Source organism: Aquarana catesbeiana, linkage group LG04, assembly GCF_042186555.1.
Source record: "Aquarana catesbeiana isolate 2022-GZ linkage group LG04, ASM4218655v1, whole genome shotgun sequence".
NCBI classification, from domain to species: Eukaryota; Metazoa; Chordata; class Amphibia; order Anura; family Ranidae; genus Aquarana; species Aquarana catesbeiana.
In genome coordinates this window covers 180,229,145-180,250,801 of record NC_133327.1, presented here as the reverse complement: position 1 = coordinate 180,250,801, position 21,657 = coordinate 180,229,145, and the positions used below count along the sequence as shown (strand labels likewise).

Below are 21,657 nucleotides of genomic sequence, written 5' to 3'. Positions count from 1 at the left end.
CATGATAGGAAGATTCATGCCCCTCCTTTCCCACATGACCATTGGAACTGTGTCTGTGACTCAGAGAGGGCTGGAATGGACACACATGATATCTAATTGTGTTAATTGTAGCCAAATTGTCTTTAAATTGAGGCTTGAATGTGAAAGGAGGGCATGGTGGACGCTGACATGTGTTGATTGGAGCCTGTGTAGGTGAGTCCTTATGGGAGAGAACCGTTATATAGAGCTGTTTGGACTTTGGTGGTAAATGACAGTTTCCTTGATATATTGGCTTCGGATATTCGGCTAGTAAGGAGTGAACTTTTCAATGGAAGTGTGGCTGTTTGGATGTGGAGACTATGTTGCTGCATGATTTCTGGCATAAGTTTGCTGGTAAGCGTTTCATTCCTCTGTCTCTTTTAGATAAAGCTCTATATGGGAATATTATAATGAGTGGATAAGCAAATGGACATTATCTTATGTTGTTCTATTGTCATCCTTAGGTATTGTTCCTTAATTATATATGTATATGGAAGTCTCCCATTTTGCATATCAGTAGCACCCCCAGTGAATATGTGGAATATTACCCAGGTAAATAGTAGCAGATGTACATTTGAATGTTGCTCAGTGGTGAGAAAATTGTTATAGAATTCCCCTTACCCTAATTTTAGACTGTGTATCTGTTGGGTATTATAGGTTATGTCATAATATATAGAATAAAAGTGAGGTGAGACCTACAGCTAACGTCTGTTTGGGTGTGTTGGCCCTATATCCTGGAATCTGCATATCCAGTATGTGCTAATTATTATCACCATCTGTGACTGGTGTTTGTTGCAATAGTCTCTCTTTATACTTACCAATTGGTTTCCTTTGCTCCTTGCTCCCTGATATAGGAATATTCAGCTGCCTCCTACTTTTGGATATTACAGCGTCATATACCAGGCTGCTCTCTGATGACATATATGACACACTACTCTTGATTGTAAGTGGTCCTTTATACATATGAATAATATGTTTCTTCCTTTTTATTTTTTTCTGACGTTTTGATACAGTATTATTAACAGCTATACCTTTCTCTTTGGATAGGCCATCTCTATCTATGGTCAAGATATAGAGGTCCTAAGGAAGCTATAATTGTGAAACGCGTCAACCTCTTGACATAGCAGTAATAGAGTCACATAAGATTAATAATTGACATGTTATATATGTATTATAATAAATTGTTTTCTTGAAGAAAAAGTATGTTAAACGATTTTAACCTTTGTAATAACCCTTTCCCGCCCAGCCGCTGCAGTTATACTGTGGCAGGTTTGCACTGCTGCGTAAGCCGTCGTAGCTGTACGTCAGCTCTTTAAGACGCTGTAGCAGGCGTGTGTCTCCGGGTACCTGTGATCGACTGTGACAGAGAGAGAACCGGGATCTGTGTGTGTAAACACACAAATCCCAGTTCTGTCAGGGGAGAGGAGACAGATCGTGTGTTCCTACCAAGTAGGAACAGCGATCTCTCTCCTCCTCTAGTCAGCCACATTCCCCCCACAGAACACACATAGGGAACACATTTAACCCCTTGATCGCCCCCTAGTGTTTAACCCCTTCCCTGCCACTGACATTTATACAGTAATCAGTGGCTATTTTTAGCACCGATCGCTGTATAAATGTCAGTGGTCCCAAAAAAATGTCCGATTTGTCCGCCGCAATGTCTCATTCCCGATAAAAATCGCAGATCACCGCCATTACTAGTAAAAAATAAAATATTAATAAAAATGCCATAAATATATCCTCTATTTTGTAGACGCTATAACTTTTGCACAAACCAATCAATATACGGTTATTGCAACTTTTTTTTACCAAAATATGTAGAATACATATCAGCCTAAAATGATGAAGACATTTTTTTTTTTATATTCATTATAGCAAAAAGTACAAAATATTGTTGTTTTTTTTCAAAATTGTCACTTTTTTGTTTATAGCGCAAAAAATAATATGATCAAATACCACCAAAAGAAAAAAGAACATACATTTTGTTTGGGTACAACGTCACATGACCACGCAATTGGAATTGGCAGTTAGAGCGACGAAGTGTCGTATCGCAAAAAATGGCCTGTCAGGAAGGGGGCAAATCCTTCCGGGACTGAAGTGGTTAAAGACAACATTTTATCTATTGGATTTTCATTGTCCTCTTCTGGTACCGCTAAAGTCCGTCAGGTGTTCTTTTCCAAATTTCTAAGTTTTTATTTTTACACTGTTCTGTCCTCATTTTTATCACTTATTGCAGTCACAAGGAATGTAAACATCCCTTGTGACAGTAATAGGCAGTGGGAGGTACTCTTTATGGAGGGATCTGGGGACTATAAGACCCTAAAACCCTCCACTACACTTAAAAGTATTCAAAACGCCAAGATCGGCGTTTTTGAATACTTTCTATTTTTTTAAAACTGGCTCCTTTAGGATGAGAGTAAGCAATAGGCTTTTTTCGGGTCTCTGGCCAGCCGGCGGACGTGCCAGCTGGCCGCTCGGGCCTCCCGTTGGGACGGTAGACCTGGGCAGAGTGGCAGAAGGCTACTTGTGATAACAGCCGAGCGGCTGCTTAGCCATATCGGTTGTCATTACAAGAAAGCTGACTGTCTGCTCTAAAGAATGGTACCCTGGTATAGAATAAAATATGGACTGCCCTAGCTCCACCCAAATTACTAATGTAATCCTATGTGCATGTTTATCTTGATTTAGATATATAAATATTGTAACTTATAAACAATATCAAAAGCTTTTGGCAATGTTGCATTCTTATGATGGAACGCGTCAAGCCGACACTCTTACGTCACTTCTGGCCTGAGATTGGAACGCACGCAGAACGTACAGCATCCATCTCTTACACTAGGCCGATGTTAGAGATGACGCTAGTCCTGTCAGATTGACAGCTTTTAATCTTTGTAATTTTTAATAAACCAAGGGATTTTACTCTATGAGAAGCCTTTCTCTCATTATTTTCCCGCTACACACCATCTGCATTTGAGAACCGGAGGACATCATTATAGGTAATCAAGCACAGAGACCCCACCTGGAGGAGATTGTTGGGATTGCACTGTGTCTAGAGGATTAACCTGGAGGAGATCGCACTTGGATAGGGCCCTCCATAGTGACCTACAAGCACGATTGACTCCTTTAGCCATAAGGCAAGGGAGTCCAACCTATCTGGTGAGTGCAGACCTGTTACCATTAACCCCACCAAGAGGTGGAAGCATGGACACCGATGGAACACGGAGCACTATAGCACTTTGTGCACTTAAATAGACATTCAACTGCACTATTGTCACTTTATAGCACTTACCATTTGTCACTTTATAGTACCTTCTTCTATGCATTGTTTGCACACTGACATATCTATGTATGTATTTAATATTGTTTATAAGTTACAATATTTATATATCTAAATCAAGATACACATGCACATAGGATTACATTAGTAATTTGGGTGGAGCTTTCATTTTTTATTCAGTTTCTTTGCCCCCATAGGGGACAATACTAGACAGCAGCAGCTCTAATTGTAGCCACATAGTACCAAGGCACGAGTATTCCACATAATCATCACCCCGGTACAACCACTTGAAGCAATATCGGTAACATCGGTAAGTTACAATTCTTTAAAAAAAAAAGTGGATATTGGCCGCACTGATAATCGGTCTACCCCTAGTATAAATGGATACCAAATGGGGATTTCCACTTCATTGTCAAAGTAATTGTCAAGTCCTAGCAGCCATGTTTTATGAAAGAAACTATCTCCTCCAGCAACTGGTGTGAACAGAGATTCTTATCCTGATTCATCAAGCTGCATTTTAGACCTGCAAAAGTCACCCTTCAAGCAATGTTAATGCATGCACTATTTATTGAGATGTCACTTTAAGTGCGCCTTGACAAATCAGGTCATTTGTCTAAACAAAATTACTCACAGGTTTGTTGCAGAGCTCCAGAAGCTTATCTGTAAGTCTTGTGGCATCTCCAATAAATTTTCCAAGTGCTGGCTTCATGTGAATGGCCTTATCAAGTATCTCTTTGCATCGATTTACACGCATTGGATAGGAAGACTGTGGAAATATGGCAGCACAATCATACAAATGATATTTAAAGTAAATATAATCTCTACATTGGTTTTAACATCACAATGTTAGTGGCAGTTGAAGGGTGTGAGTACAAGAGACCTGAAAAAAATGTATATTCATCCTTTTAAGTGGAAACAGCCACAGATGTAGAAAAAAAATGAACAAAACACAGAATGTCTAAGGCCCCTCTCACATGGGACCAATTCCATTCCAATCAGCAGGGGATCCACTCACAGATCCCCTGCTGTTTGGTGTGGGCGGATGACACATCCATGTCCGCTCAGTTTCTGCATAGCAGACACGGACACAGCCCACTCTGCTCTGTGGGCGGGTGGGAGAAAACAGAATCCGCTGTCCGTTTACACCCAACTACCCTCTAATCAGCCTAAACGGAAGATGACTGATCCCCTTCTGTTTTTTTAGGCGGACCAGATCAGACCCAGAGGTAGGCAGGACACAAGTTCGTTTACATCCATTTGTCCATAGGAATGTATGAACCTTCCAAACAGGTCCGCCTGAAAAACTGACAGGAGCACCCGATCAGATCGCCCATGTGAAAGGAGCCTAAATATGAACAGATCAATTTTTAGAGGCCAACACAAGTCCATATTGAAGAGATTTCCTCTCACTTTCTGTAACAGAAATACATCAAGAGGTGCCAGGAAAAGTGTCCTGTTAATGAGATTCCCATTATGTCTGTAGCACTTATTTTCCCCAAGACAAAAATCAAATTAAAAATAAAAGCATAACAACATTTTTATTCCTTCCTAAAACTAGAAAAATGTGTACTGAAAATCAATTTAAAGAGAAATTTTTGATCAAAGCATTGAAGTTTGTAAAGTTTTGAAAAAAAAAGTAAGGAATCTTTTTTTGTGATCCATTTTCACAAAAAATATAGAGTGGTATAGAGGAAAATAACAGTCTTATAAAAGATAAAGTAAACCTGTCATAGAAGGACCATGGCTAATCTTTACTGCAAAATCAGGATTTTGATACTCATTGTAAAATCTTTTTTATTAGAGTCCATTAACGGACAGTACAAGTCATATACTGTTGCCTACAAAAGAACTGGACACTAGCATGCCTTAGTTTTGTAGCAAAGCAGTAGCAAGAGAATAATCATAGACACAAGTGGGTGGAACCTGTCTTTCAAAAGACTCAAAGAAGAGGATTTTACAAGCACAAATCCGGTTTCCTTTCTGGTACTTTAACAGACATATGAAGTCATATACTGTGTCACCCACAAAAGCACTCCCACAAAGGGGTAGGGCTGGGGAAAAAATCGATTTAAATCTTGAATCGAGTTGAGAGGTCAAATCGATTCAAAATTTAAGCAAATCGTTTTTTTCCGATTTTTTTTTTTTTTCCCACCGCGCCGGTCCCGAGGAGCTGCAGGCAGGAGTTTTTAGACTTCGGCCGCGGCTTCGGCCTAGTCTGCGAGACCGGACGATGCATACTAGGCCGAAGCCTCGCCTAAAAATCCTGCCTGCAGCTCCCGAGGACCGGCGCTGACACTGCGTCGCTCCCGAGGATCTGCGGGCAGGAGTTTTTAGGCGAGGCAGCGGCTTCGGCCGAAGCCTCGCCTAAAAACTCCTGCCCGCAGCTCCTCGGGACCGGCGCGGTGTCCACAAAAAAAGAAAAAAAACTTGATTCAAATCGTGAATCGAGGTTTTTTTTTTAGGAAAATTGCAGATTTTTTTTTTTAGAAAATCTCCCAGCCCTACGAAGGGGTGGGCAACACAGCAAACAAAAGTAACAGGCCAACAAAAAAACAGCTCAAGCGAGCTCAAAGAGGCACCTGAAGGATTGTAACTCCTGAATATTCACCCAATAAAGCTTGGTGAACATGTGAAAAGAAGACCAGATGGCAGCCTTGTAAATTTGAAAAACAATAGCCCGATACTGTACAGCTCAAGAAGCACTTAAAAATCTAATAGAGAGTGCCTTTACAAGAAATGGTGGCTTCCAATTCCTTAGACCGGCAGGTGATGGGTAGACCACTATCCTTTCTTGCTGACTCTCAGAAACTGGAGAGGAGGGGTGGCATTTACTGGAACCGATCCCCTGTATTTACCTCATGCAGCAGCTGAAAGCCAGATTTTCCTCCTCTCCCTCCCACTGGCATTCAGCTGCTGCAGGAGGAAAATACAGGGGATCAGTACTAGTAAATGCTACCCCCACCACCCCTCCTGTCCCTGTACCTCTTCTTCCTGCTTCCATCCTCTTCACTGCCATCCCTTCCACGATGCGCTCCACGCCTCGCTTTCAGATCGCTCTACTGCAGGCTAGTCTTCCCGTTTACGATTGTTGACTGACAGCAGTGAGGAGGATGTCTCTCTTCTTTTTTATACTCTAACTCCTGCTGGATTTGTGGCGTGACATTGCTATAATCTTTTTAAATGGACTATAGACTGAAGGGCTATAGGTCTCTATAAATAAATGGTTGTGGAACGAATCATCCGAGTTTCCATTATTTCTTATGGGGAAATTTGCTTTGATTTACAAGTTCTTTGGATTACAACCACATTTCAGGAACAAATTATGCTCACAATCCAAGGTTTTACTGTGATATTTAAAAAATGCCGACAATGTCCACTGCCCTACTGAAACCCTCCACATACTGTTCATTGCGCCACTGACTGACACTGTTCACATTTAAGGTAGGGTAAGTTTATATTTTTCTCTAAGTTTTCCTTACTATTTAGTTAGGCCTTGCTAGTTAATTTCTCTAAAGAAAAAAGGTCACCAAACCCTGTCGATCTTTGATCTCTTTTATGTTGTTCAGGTAGATCATCCCCTCTCAAAGGTTACCAACCTCTGCTTTAGACCATAAGCTTGGATAATGGTTTACTGGAGCCTGTGAGAAATAGTGGAATGAAAACAAAAACCCTGCTCAAAAATCTTGACCAAGAATGGGATGCTAAGGGTCTCTGGAACAAGATCAGAGATTTGACATTTAATAGTTTTGAGGGCCAAATGCTGTTCCAGATTATTTGTTAAAGAGAATTTTTTTTTGTCCTACAGAGAATTCCCTGGGCGAAAGCCTTGCACCAATGTATTGCTTACACAAACAGTGACAGACCTTGCGAGAAATCGACATCCTAGTTTTTAACATTTTATGAAGCATTGTATGTTTCCCTCGGAACCTGGGCTTCAATAGCCATGCCAGTAAAGCGAGTGACTATGAAGTATATCGTTAAATGATCAGATGATCTACAAAAGCCCACAGAACATCTTCCAAGAGTCTTATCAATCCGGAGTGTACCACATCCACTTAGGCTATTCCAAAGCTATGAGAGCCCTCGATCTTGATCCTGCGTAGCAGGCTAGGAAGCATCTGGTCCACGGGGAGTGGTCCCTTGGACCAGATGCAGGAAATCTACTTTTAGCATCCCCCACCTATGATGTGGACCAGGACATGTGTCATAGGTGGGGGATGCTAAAACAAGATTTTTATAACAGCTTACCTATAAAATCCTTTTCTTTAAAGTACATCACGGGACATAGAGCCATAGTAATTACTATGTGGGTTATAGGCCACCTTCAGGTGATGGACACTGGCACACCCTAAGACAGGAAGTCCACTACCTATATAACCCCTCCCACTACTGGGAGTACCTCAGTTTTGTAGCAAAGCAATACACGTGAATACCAGAAAGAGGGTAGGGACCCCTGTGTCCTGTGATGTACTTCAAAGAAAAGGATTTTACAGGTAAGCTGTTATAAAAATCCTATTTTCTTAATCGTACATCACGGGACACAGCGCCATAGTAATTACTATGTGAGATGTCCCAGAGCAATGCCAACTGAGGGGAGGGAGACACAACAGAAATAGGGCAATATGAGACTAGAGGAGTTATACTGCTGCCTGCAGCACACTATGCCCAAGGGCGATATCCTCATGCCTTTTTACATTCACCTGATAAAATCTGGTAAATGCATGGAGTGAAGACCAAGCTGAGGCCTTGCAGATTTGAACCATGGAAGCTTGGTGATGCACTCCCACGAAGCACTAACAGTCCTAGTGGAGTGCGCTTTTGATTTGAGAGGATGGAAGCCTCCTCATTAAACCATAAGCCTGAACAGTTACTTTCTGAATCCATTTAGAAATAGTAGATTTCGATGCTGCCTGTCCTTTTTCTAGGACCTTCAGGCAACACAACAAAACATCAGTTTTTTTTAAATCTGAGCAGTCGCCTTAAAGTAGACCTTGAGTGCTCTCACCATATCAAGAGAATATAGTATTTTTCCTTCCGTAGAACAGGGTTCTGGAAAAAAGGAAGGTAGAATATCCTAGTTCGGATAAAACTAGACACTACCTTCAGTAGAAAGTTAGGATGAGGGCGCAATACTACCTTATCCTTGTGAATAATCAAATATGGCTCTTACAAGAAAGAGCAACAAACTCTGATACCCTTCTTGCAGAAGATATGGTTACCAGAAAATTAGATTCCTTGTCAAAAGGACCAAGGGAATATGCTGTATCGGCTCAAAAAAAGCTGTTTCAGCAATGCTGACAGAACTAAATCCAAGTTACAAGGGTTCAGGGGTGACTTAACCTGAGGATTAAGCCACGTTACCCCCTGAATAAGCTACGAACCAAAGAATACGAAGCAAGTGGTTGTTGAATTAATACAGACAAGGCCGAAACCTGGCCTTTGATAGTACGAAAGGCCAGCTTTATTTCTAACCCCATCTACAGAAAGTCAAGGATTCTACCTATGACATACTTCCTGGGGTGCCAACCCCTAGATTCACACCAGGAGACATATGCTTTCTAGACTCTAATCTATGATTCTGGAAGCCAGTTTCCCTGTACTCCCGGCACGAGGCCGTTGTGACTGCCTGAAAGCAGATGCTTCTGGCACTGGAGAAGGAGCTTGTTTAAATTAAATACATTTACTCCTCTTCCAACTAGCAAAAGGATACTTTTTGCACTAAAAATTTTTTGGATGTATTTATCCAAATCATCCCTAAACAGCCGTTTACCGAAAAAAAGGAAAACTAGCCAGGAGCTTTGCATGATGCTTCGGCTGACCAATTTTTCAACCATAAGATTCTATGCTTATGCACCAGCCAAGCGTAAGACGCGAGGCTTGAAGAATAAAACCTCTCATGGCATCTATTGCCAAACATAATGCCGCTGGTAACTCGGCTAAATCCTAGCCTGCTGATCAGGAATAACCTTGAGCACCTGTTCAGATTGGTCTCTCAAGGATTGACATACACCAATTGCAGCTAGCACAGGTTGAGACATCAGACAAAAAAAAAAGAGTTTTTTATTTTTAAGGGGAATTTCCATCTTTTTATCCGTTGGATCCCTAAGCGTTATCTATCGGACAAGTCAAACTTTCATTCACAGAGGATATAGCAGCGACAACTGCTGGTATCCCCACGTTTAGTGAATTTTTCCTCCATAGGAAAAAGTGTTAAAACTTTATTGGAGGAAAAAAATGTTTATCTGGATGATCCCATTTAGAATATATAAGCCTTTTCAGCAATGAATGGACAGGAAAGGCATGCGCAGCTTGAGGAGGCTTTAGTGAACCCAAACAAGAAGTGGGCATATCAACCGACTCAATGAAGAGTAGCAAAAAAAGTGGAGCGGACAAATTCAGTAAGAATTGCACTATCAATCTTTCAGATTGTGAAGCTGATCCCCCCCCGCATTTTTTTTTTTTTTTTTTTTTTTTTTAGATTTCTCTTTATTGAAAATTTTCGTTTGCAGTACAAAACAGGGCCATTGGGGCAATCCCCCCCGCATTTGACCCCTCAGAAGAGGAGTCATCAGCCTTCTCACGGTCCCCTGAGGGAAATCACATTTTATCCCATTCTGGGATGCGATTAAAGCCACTAGCCAATCCCATCATGGCTTGAGGAAAACCCTCTTCAGTAATATAGCAAGGAGCTGCAGTGTTGAAAAAAATTGCAATATTTGATAGCCCTGATCACTTACTCTGACCGGCCACCACAGAACTTTCAGGGGAGGATGCCAATGTAGAGTGTTTAGAGCTTGCAGGAGTCCCTTCTAAGCCCCCTTTATTTCTACCCCCCCCTTCTGACCATAGCCCGATGTACAAACGCAGAGGGACTATCAGAAGAAATTGCATCCACTGCTTGAGCAAATAGTCCAGCAACTGCCGCTGCTATTTAACGCTCAGCCTGATGCTTTTTAGGTAAATGTGCCAAAGGAAAACCTGTGTCACCACTTACATGCCTCTTTTAAGCTTTTGTGTCTGTCCTACAGCCGCAGTTAGCAAAAAATAGAGTCTTTTAAAAGCACCCCCGCGCTGGACGTTGCTGCATGCCAACGCCGCGCTAAACCAAGCTCACTCCGTGTTCCCACCATGCCCTCCTCTTTTAAAAAAAAAGAGCGTTTTCCCGCGCGAGCGCGGGCCTCCGATCCGACGGGATTGGCATGTGTGTGGGGGGAGGGCGGTGAGGAGGAGGGCTGTGACAAACCCCCATACAGAGGTGGTGGAGAACGGAGCGGCATCCGCTGATCTTTCTGCTTATCCCTCTACTCAGAAAGAGGGGAGAGCTATTGTCCGGGTGGGGGGGTGTTTTTTTTTAGAGAAACTCCCCCCAACATCTTACCGGAGTCCTGTGACTGCTTGCCAGAGATCGATCTGTCAGATCTGACACAGCATGTGAGAAAGCATGACAAGGTACGTGCTCTATACAGCCCCCAGTGGTGACCTTTAGGCATTACAACGTTTACCTTTTAAAGGAGACAATTCACAAGAAAGTTTAATTTTCTTTAAAGTCTCCACTTACCTTTCCCACCACAGGGTTTTCTGTGGTAAAACAAACAGACCCAATCTTCACCTCTCATGAGCTCCATTTAAAAAACCTTCAGGAACTGGGGCCCCCTTTTTTTAATCGGGGGATCCGCACTCCTGGACCCGTAAAACACCCTGCCAGAAAAAACTTATGGCTGATATAACCAAAAGCACTGGATCCCGGGGTCTAGCTCTCTAGAAAGAGAAGCATTACAGGCTAAACCTTGTTTCTTCCGGCATGAGGCCCAGGTACCATTCAAATCGGCCTAAAAAGACACTTCGAATGGATCCGGCTGCATAGCTAGCCCCAGCAAGGATTGCACCAGTGGAGCTCAGCACAGCACATCTTTACTCATGACCAACACCTAAGACACTGGCGAAAAAACTGAAGTACTCCCAGTAGTGAGAGGGGTTATATAGGGAGTGGACTTCTTGTCTTAGGGTGTGCCAGTGTCCATCACCTGAAGGTGGCCTATAACTCACATAGTAATTACTATGGCTCTGTGTCCCGTGATGTAGGATTAAGAAATGTAGATTTCCTGTCCTCTAGGCTCAACAACAAATGGGACAGGTTTACTTCCTGCTGTAGGGAACCTCTAGCGCAGTGATGGCAAACCTTGGCACCCCAGATGTTTTGGAACTACATTTCCCATGATGCTCAACTATACTGCAGAGTGCATGAGCATCATGGGAAGTGTAGTTCCAAAACATCTGGGGTGCCAAGGTTCACCATCACTGCTCTAGTGCAGGCAGTGGATACTCTGGTTACCCCATGGGATCAGTACAGCATAACTTATATCTTTCCTTCTATGTCTAAAGTCAGACATGTTGCAACCACATGATGGTAAAGCAACACAGCTCAAGATTTGAAGCAAGGCCATAGGTGCTCACAAAACCCATTGGCTGGTAGAAGGTGTAGGGTCAGACAGCCAGAGGTAATCAGGACACTGTTTAATAAGAAACTAAACATTGGAGTTCCACGTAGCTCTGCAAAGCAAGAACAGCACCAGCGGGGTGTTGCCTTCTCTCAGCAGATGACGCAAGTGCTCAATCTCCAATGTTAACTACTTTTACAGTAAAAACTGGAAGTAGCTGGAAATTCAGGTGGTGTCTAGTGGTGCTAATAATTAGTAAGCTTCTGGTGTTTCGCCCAACTGGCCTACTCACAGTGTGATTCTAAAGAAACAAGGAAAGCGTTGCCTCGATGCCACCTAATCTGAACTTAGAAAGCACTCAGCGCCCATCTTGTTACCAGAATGGAGTCTGTAAAGCACCCAATGTGGAACACAGTGCCCAAAGGTCACTTTCACGCTAGACTGAGAAAAGGCCAATCTGGATAGCTGCCATGTTCAGACCAGTTTAAGCAGGGACATATCAGGAATTCTGATTAAAGTGTAAGTAAACCCTCCTATCGTTTTCAGCCAAGGAAGCGGCCATCTTTGCCTCTGTTTAATCTACAACTGCCATGATGCTGCACATGTGATCAGGTATGACACCGGCCATTGGATGGTTTGACAGTTTGATTGAGAGCACAACCAATGGGAGTGTTACATTTCCGGCACGTGCCGGAAATGAAACTGTTTTATGGATGGGTTTACTTCCGCTTTAAACTTGATTTGTTGTAGCCGTATTAGTGCAATTGTGACAGAGAAAATTGAGTACTGTCCGTGATACTTTTTTTATTTGCACTAACATACAATTTTTCAGGACAAGCTTTCGGGGTATGTCCCCTTCTTCAAGGTCCAAGCAGTACTGATTCACACATTTTTAAGCAGAATGTTAAAGAAAAAAAGGAAAAAAAAAAAAAAAAAAAAAAAAAAAAGAAAACAAAACACATACAAATCAATGGTAATAAAGATAGCAGCAGAGTTAGTGAGATAAGACAGAGGGAGAGCTAGGAGGGAATGCAAGGGGGGGAAATACTAATCACAGAGCGGTCGTAAAACTTTAGCATAATATGTAAGGAAACCAATGTCTAAATTCAGGCCATTATTCTTTGTGTCAAAAAGAAGTATCATTCTTAGTTCAAACGTTTTCCTTTCCTGGATAGTTCTGAAATTCCCTTTAAGAACTAAGACATTGAGGTCTTCTATAGTGTGGTCCGATTGTGAGAAATGATGTCCCACAGGTGTGCATAAACTGTCTTCTTTGTGTTCTTTGATGGTATGTCTGTGCAAATTCATCCTCACTTGCAACTTCTGTCCTGTTTCACCAACATAAGATCCTTTGCTGCACCTTTTGCATTGGATGAGGTACACAACATTACTTGAGGTACAGCTGTACCTCATCCAATGCAAAAGGTGCAGCAAAGGATCTTATGTTGGTGAAACAGGACAGAAGTTGCAAGTGAGGATGAATTTGCACAGACATACCATCAAAGAACACAAAGAAGACAGTTTATGCACACCTGTGGGACATCATTTCTCACAATCGGACCACACTATAGAAGACCTCAATGTCTTAGTTCTTAAAGGGAATTTCAGAACTATCCAGGAAAGGAAAACGTTTGAACTAAGAATGATACTTCTTTTTGACACAAAGAATAATGGCCTGAATTTAGACATTGGTTTCCTTACACATTATGCTAAAGTTTTACGACCGCTCTGTGATTAGTATTTCCCCCCCTTGCATTCCCTCCTAGCTCTCCCTCTGTCTTATCTCACTAACTCTGCTGCTATCTTTATTACCATTGATTTGTATGTGTTTTGTTTTCTTTTTTTTTTTTTTCCTTTTTTTCTTTAACATTCTGCTTAAAAATGTGTGAATCAGTACTGCTTGGACCTTGAAGAAGGGGACATACCCCGAAAGCTTGTCCTGAAAAATTGTATGTTAGTGCAAATAAAAAAAGTATCATGGACAGTACTCAATTTTCTCTTCCGCTTTAAAGAAACATATCAAAGGAAACTGCAAGCAAAAATGGTGTTCTCCGTGAACACTAACAAAAAAACTGAGACATCCTGGAAATAGGAGGGGTTATCCTGGTCTGGCCTACAATGATGTTTTTGCCTGCTAGTGTCCAATCCTCCTGTAGGGGCAAGTATAACCTGACAATATATAAATCCCAGTGTCCCTCAATGGATAAGAAAGAAATACTATTTATCTGGCTGGCTGTGACTTCAGTGCTTTGATCCCATAACAAGAACTAAACACATAAATCAAGTGTCGGAAAAAAGGATGGGAATTTATTAGTTCCTCATTCCAGGACAGTGATTTAAAGTACTGATGCCAGAAGGTCAGCATGACAGTTACAGCAAACTAATATTCACAGAATAAGGAGTCAGCCATTGCAGTCTTCATGTTTCTCTCATAACAGGTTTTTTTAAAGCTATTGTAATAACCCTGTATTAATGGTGTATTTATAAAAGGGACCTTTCCTCCCATTCAACATTACCTTAGACACGGCAGTCATCATCCACATTGCCTGCTGGGGATAAGCCACAAACACTTTTGCAACTATTTCCATCAATACTGCAAACACCTCATCATGAGAGTGACAGATCCTAGATATTAGCTGAGAGAAGGCCGTCAGGAACTGGTATGGAGCTAAATAATTTTTATGATCTGTTATAACCTTGTTAATTTTGATCAAATCGTTTTTCATTTGCAGACGATCAGCACGGCCAGCTGAAAATGACAAAGTAAAATTGCATAATAAAACAGTGAAAGAAAAGCTTAGGAATTCTGGTCAACAATAATCATAGTAGTGCCAAATTGGAGCTCCAAAAGAAAACAAAATCTTAGCATGTATAAAAGTGAGAAAAAGAGAGCATGCAGATAGTATTGCCTCTTTATAAATACCTGCAGGGTCACATCTAAAATATATGGCTCAGGTTTTGACAGTATACTATAATTGGAACATAGGAATGCCACCTAAGATTCAATGGTGAACTAAATAAATAAATGGAACTATCTGTAAGATATTAGAAATATTGGGTATGGTCAGTTTGACTCCGACATCTAAAAAGGGCCCACGACCAAAAACAACTGTATTCTGAGAACTTTATTTATTACAGGTATTTATATAGCACCGTCAATTTACGCAGTACATTTACATCAGTCCCTGCCCTCAAGGAGCTTACAGTCTAAGGTTCCTAATTTATGTTCATACATACTAGGGCCAATTTAGACAGGAGCCAATTAACCTACCAGCATTTCTTTGGAGTGTGGCAGGAAACCTGAGTACCCGGAGGAAACCCACGCAGGCACAGGGAAAACATGCAAACTCCAGGCAGGTAGTGCTGTGGTTGGGATTTGAACCGACGACCTTAGTGCTTCTAGGCAGAAGTTCTAACCACTTAGCCACTGTGCTGCCCTTTAAATAGGTAATAAATGTAATGATAGTATTCACAGTATTACTTTTTTGAAACGCTTTTATTTATTTTTTAATGTAGAGCAGTATTAAACCCAAAATCAAAAATGTTATATTTTGCAGTTTACCAATTCTTAAATTGTGGTGGCTGCATTTGCTTCCTTTTTTTAGGACTTTATTCTTACCTGGTGATCCGGCCACACTTCCTGTCTTAGGGCGTCTCCACTTGGTGAAACAAAGGCAATACCCTTGGACAGCATTGTCAAATTAACAAGTTTGGATGGACTTTAATAACAAATTAAAAACCAAACTCCTGCTAACACTTTTTAAGCAGTTACAGTTATTTTCATTTTGGGACAAAATGTTTTACAGAAATAGATAACAGATGATCATTGTAAGCAAACCTATCAATGTTAAATGGTTTATCTCAATTCTCTAACTGCCACTTTTGCTGGACAGCTTGGTCTGTTAAATGAAGTTAAAAAAAAGCACACTAATTGGATCATGAGGTTAAAACAAAGGAAAAGATGCCTAAAAAAAAAAAAACGCCCAAAAATAAAAAAAAAATAAAAACAAAACAAAACAAAAAACTAATGAAACCACCACATTTAAGAATCAACTTATGTATACAGTATATAATAATGTACATTTTTGCTTTTAGGTTTTAACGGGCAAACCAGGAAAAAAAAAAATTGCAACATGTAACAGGGTAAAAAAAAACAAACAAAAAAAAAAACATACAAGTAACACAATTACAGCAACTGTTTGCCTGTAGTATAGTTTGCCTAAGTAGTAAAATGGCAATAGTGGCTACTATTATTGTAACTGCCTCTGAACCAAAACAGTAGGAATTGGAAAATGTTAAACCATCTGATCCACATTAGTCTTTTTCCCCTTTTTAAATATGTATAAACAACTAGTAAAAAAAAATTTTACAGAAAATAATTTTACCTTTTTCCCATTCATAGACTTTAGCTCCAAAGTCAAGCCACAGAGATAGCATTCGAGGCATTGACTGGTAAATGAATTGATTTCCATATTGCAGAGACCTAATAAAAGTTGAATTTTACATTTAGATTTCTAATAAGTAATACAAAATATGTCAATATAAAAAACTCAAGTTGTGAGTTCCCTGGAGCACACAGTACCATGTAATATATGCCCTAGCTACAAAAGAATGTTATTATTGGGTAAATATCCTGACTACAAGAGGAATGGCACTATGATGTATATAAATTATAGCAAATTGTTTTAATGCTCTGCATATTATTGTCTGTTGTCATTTGAATATATCTTTTGTTAAAGAGGTATGTATGTACCCTCAATAGTTAAATAGCAGCATGGTGGTAATATATATATTTTTTTTACTATGAAGTATATACCCTGGGTACAAAAGGAATGTCACTATGGCCTATATGCCCTGGCTATACGAAGAATGGCACTATAAGGTTTATTCCCTGGCTACAAGATGAATGGCACTTTTGGGCATATACCCTGGCTATCAGAGGAATGATACTAGGGGGTATATACCCTGGCTACAAGAGGAATGTCACTATCAGGTATATGCCCTTGCTACAAAGAGAAATAGCACTGGGGTTATATAACCAGGCTACAATAGGAATGGCAATTTTGGGTATATGCTGTTGCCACAAGAGAAAAGGCAATATGCAGCTGTCGTCCAAAAGAAGCTCCTACTCCTTTTTGAATGACAAACTTTGCGCGTTGTGATTTTGCCGGTGCCCATGTCGCTTTAGTGGTGCTTCAAAGCATCTTCAAAGCCTCCATAGAACTCTATGACAAAGCTCGCTCGAAGTATCTGAAGCTTTTGAGAGGCTTTAATTCAGCTTTGCTTTGTTTTGGAGAAATTGCAGGTATGAGATATCCACACACAAACACAGGGCACCTGTCAAGCTTCAACAAAGCTTCAAAAGAGCATCACAAAAGCATCACTGACGCTTCACCTACACTTCATCGAAGCACCACCAAAGAATCAAAAACACATCATACAAGCATGTTGAAGCTGTAGACGCTTTAATGTGTGTTGACGCCAAAGCAAATGTAAATGAGCCCTAAATGTGCCAGCATCCAATGTCTAATGCAGGAGAGTCAATTCTGAAGAGGGATTGACTCATTTGTCAAAGATTGAAGATGGCCTTGATTGGGTTCTCCAACTTGACCGACAAACTTAGCTTTAACGGTTTTTCAATCTCAAGAGCAGATTTTCCAAAGAACACACTACTGATTAAAGTTAGACTGTCATGCAAACCTATAGACTTATATACAGTTTTCATGTCACAGCCCCTGATAAGGCAAAAAAGAACTACAAGACATGACAGAACAACATTTACCTCCCGAAATGATGAACAATATATCTTATCAGATCACCCTGCTTTTCCATCTTGTTGTCAGTCACCATAGGCATCAGTTTGTCATAGTACTTTGCAAGGTAAAAATGCCCATCTTCCCATTCCGGCAGCAAACTGGTAACATCCTATATCATTATTATGGATGAAAACATTATGATGTATTCAATCAAATACTCTAAAAAAACAACAATATGAAACAATCACACAAAATAGGATTTTTCTAGTTGATGTAAAATCATATGCTTGGAGTTCACTGAGAGACACAGGAAGCATAACCTTTGGGTTATACTGCTGCCTAACAGAAGGATTGGACACGCCCAAGACAACCCCTCCAACACTCAGCATGCCTCAGTTTTGCAGCAAAACAGTACTGAGAGCATATTCATAAAAACAGAGTGGTAAGACCTGTGTCTTTCAAAGGCCTCCAAGAAAGTGATTTTATGGGGAAAACAAAAACCCTTTAATCCATTGAGGGACAAAAAAAAATCTTTACACTTTGGCATGTACAAGAGCAGTTCAACTGAGGGGTGGCAACAAAGCAAACAATGGCGAACAGGCCCAAAGTAACAAAAGAAAACTGGGAAATGCCTGCAGATTTAAAGAGTCCCCTGAAATACCTTCCACCTGAAGCTGGCATCAGATGAGGCAGAGACTTAGGCCTGGTAGAACGTGAAGGACATGTGAATAGAAGACTATATAGCAGCCTTACAAATCTGGGAAACAAGATGATACCGAAGAGCGCAGCATGCGCCAACAGACCTAGTAGAGTGGGCCATAACAGGAAAGGGTGGAACCTGAGACCATAAGCTTGAACAATGGTCTGCCTGAGCCATTCAGAGATGGCAGGACTGAAAGCCCAGGCTCCCTTCCGAGGGGGGGCTCCAAAAAGACAAAGAGAGAATCAGTTTTTCTGAAAGAAGTAGTGGCTGAAAGGTAAACTGACACAGCCTGAACCTTGTCCAGATAATGGAGGGAAATTTTCTTTTAGTGAACTGCAGATGGACAAAGGGATGGCAGAACAATGTCCTGGTTAAGGTGAAAGGCAGAGAGTACATTTGGCAAGAAGGAAGTCCTGAGCCTCAACACCAACTTGTCCCTATGCAAGACCAATAACTGCTCCTTGCAAGACCAGGACAGTTCAAACAATGTCCTCACAGAGGTGATAGCTACAAGGAAAGCAACCAATCACTGTTTACGGGCAGCAGTAACAGATTAAAGATCATCAAAGTTCCATGTGTATCTTTTGCAACAGGAGCAGCAGTGGGGAGATTAATCCTTGAAGCTGTATGGCAGGAAAATGAACGCAGTGCAAGCACAATACTCCACCCAGAGAATGATGTTAGTGCTCAGTCCCACTGAACCTGGAAAGTGCTCCACAGCTAATATTTACCAGTCTGGAAAGCACCGCACCTGGAACCCATTGTGCACAGGTCCCTTCCAGACTAGCCCTGCAACATCCAGTCCAGCAGGATCTGGAAATGGTACAGTCCAAAAGCCAGGCCAAGGAAAACTAGACCTGATGGCTGCAAATTCAAAGGTAGACATTCAGCATCAGTGTAGAGATGAGTCTTTACAGAAGAAAAAAAAAAAAGATAAGATGAAAAATTTGCTAGAGAAATTACAGATTTGTCTTTACAACATCAGACTTCCATCCTCCTAGGAAGGACACTAGCAAAAAAAAAAAAAAAAAAAAAAGACTGCATGCTGGCAGTAAGAATGGTTATCCTGGGCTGACTTACAGTTTTTTGCCAGTGTCCAGTCCTATTGTAGGTGACAGAAAACCAAAAGGTTAAAAACTGTGTCCCCCAATGGATGAGAAAGAAAACGGTCTACTAGATGTTAACATATGCTAAACAGACTAATAGCAGTATATTTGTTTTGAACTCACTTTATATTTTTTCATCACAGCATTACTTTCAAAGTTAGCCGTCTCTTCCATGAATCGCCCCACAAGTAGCATAGCTCTGCCATGGATAAGCTGCTGTTCACTGGTGTCAGACTGAAACAACTCTGCTCCCTTCTGAAGAACAATGAGGGCCTGGTGCACATCACCCTGTCAAAAATGTGAAGCGTGAGAAAAAACATAGTTATGTCACATCCCAAACAAATATACATGAATGCACTGTTTTTGACCTACCATGCCTGCTGTAGTGCTCATAGTGCAAAGCATGCTTGTACAGAGAAAGACAACTGTGTTCACAAGCACTAAATGAAACACAATAATTTGTTCAATTTCTGAAGATAATCACAGCATAATCACAACTGAGGCACAAAACTTAAATTATGCCAGAGTGCAGGGTTGAAAAAAAAATAAAATAAGTTTAGTTTGTTTAAAAGTAAAAAAGCAGGAGTAGTATGGCGCTGCCCTTATGGAGATAAAACAGATTTTTTCTTTGTAGTGAACAATAACTCTATGTGTTACCTAGTATCCATAATTCCTAAAGTATTGCTTTTAAAGTTGGTTATTATAAACCTGTGTGTGCCAAAAAAATTTAGTATTTTTATATTCAAATCTGTGACTGGTGCTGGATTCTTGCTAATAAAAGTAAAATAGCAACATAAGGTGCTTCAATTAATCAACAAAAGTGCATTATGCAAAATCAATAAATTGACCAGTGCTAAATCATACAAATTCATACAAAATTGTGCAAGATGTATAAGATAAATCCGTGCAATGAATTAGGTATTTTGTTATGGGTGTGGCTGCTGCCTCTACAGATACAATACCACCTAGGTGGAATGTATTAGAAAAAAAAAAAAAGCAGGAGTAGTATGGCGCTGCCCTTATGGAGATAAAACGGATTTTTTCTTTGTAGTGAACAGTAACTCTATGTGTTACCTAATATCCATAATTCCTAAAGGATTCCTTTTAAAGATGATTGTTTATAAACCTGTGTGTGCCAAAAAACTGAGTGTTTTTATATTAATCTGTGACTGGTGCTGGATTCTTACTAATAAAAGTGAAATAGCAACATAAGGTGCTTCAATTAATCAACAGAAGTGCATTGTGCTAAATCAATAATAGATTGAACACCTCAAAACACTCCAAAAAGAACTTTTTTCTCACAAACGGAACTTTTCCTATCCAATTAATACTGGTTACAGCACATCAGTCACTATTTATGATGGATAATTTGCACAATTTTGTATGAATTTGTATGATTTAGCACTGGTCACTTTATTGATTTAGCACAATGCACTTCTGTTGATTAATTGAAGCACCTTATGTTGCTATTTTACTTTTATTAGCAAGAATCCAGCACCAGTCACAGATTTGAATATAAAAATACTAAATTTTTTTGGCACACACAGGTTTATAATAACCAACTTTAAAAGCAATACTTTAGGAATTATGGATACTAGGTAACACATAGAGTTATTGTTCACTACAAAGAAAAAATCTGTTTTATCTCCATAAGGGCAGCGCCATACTACTCCTGCTTTTTTACCATTTTCTAATACATTCCACCTAGGTGGTATTGTATCTGTAGAGGCAGCAGCCACACCCATAACAAAATACCTAACCCATTGCGCGGATTTATCTCATACATCTATCATTTGTTTAGAAGTACACTTATCCTTTGCCATTTCTTGTTAATGCTACTATAGGATACAAAAAAAACTCCTTTTTACACTAACCTCTAGGTTCCTAAGAGATGGTAGAGATCATCCCTCTACCACTGGCCAGAAATAGTTTTAAGCCAGCAGGAATCCACCTGACTAAAAACTGCATGCAGAGTAGTACATAGATGGCAGAAGAATGCCAGAACTTTGTAGCTTATTGTCGGCCATACATGGATCAAAATTCGCTCAGCTCAGCAGAGACTGGGCAAGTTTTGATCCATCTATGAGCAAGGCTGGTTATACAGAAGTCGATCTACCAATCGACTTCTGTACAACTGTCCTGATGTTTTTTTCTGATCGATCAGTGCCACTGGCAGCACTGATCAGTGTATTCTGACGGTGGGGAAGTCTCCCTGCTGTCAGAATGCAATAGCTGAGCAGGCATTCACATTGTGTGTGTAGATGGCAGAATCAAAGTAATTTTTTTCGTTCAACCAAAAACAAAAAAAAATTAGTATATAGGCTGCTTTAAGGTCTCTGCCGCCTGGATATGGTGGTAA

General features: G+C 40.5%; 1 protein-coding gene across 1 annotated transcript in view; it reads right to left on the bottom strand.

Annotated features, from left to right (window-relative positions):
- Window positions 1–21,657, bottom strand: part of ATR (ATR checkpoint kinase) — a 210,589-nt gene that overhangs the window by 36,560 nt on the left and 152,372 nt on the right. The window contains exons 35-39 of the mRNA XM_073625961.1: window positions 19,422–19,586; window positions 17,516–17,658; window positions 16,119–16,216; window positions 14,250–14,482; window positions 3,927–4,061 (exon numbers count right to left, since the gene is read on the bottom strand). Of these exons, the coding sequence (XP_073482062.1) occupies window positions 3,927–4,061; window positions 14,250–14,482; window positions 16,119–16,216; window positions 17,516–17,658; window positions 19,422–19,586 (774 nt within the window). The remainder of the gene's footprint in view (window positions 1–3,926; window positions 4,062–14,249; window positions 14,483–16,118; window positions 16,217–17,515; window positions 17,659–19,421; window positions 19,587–21,657) is intronic.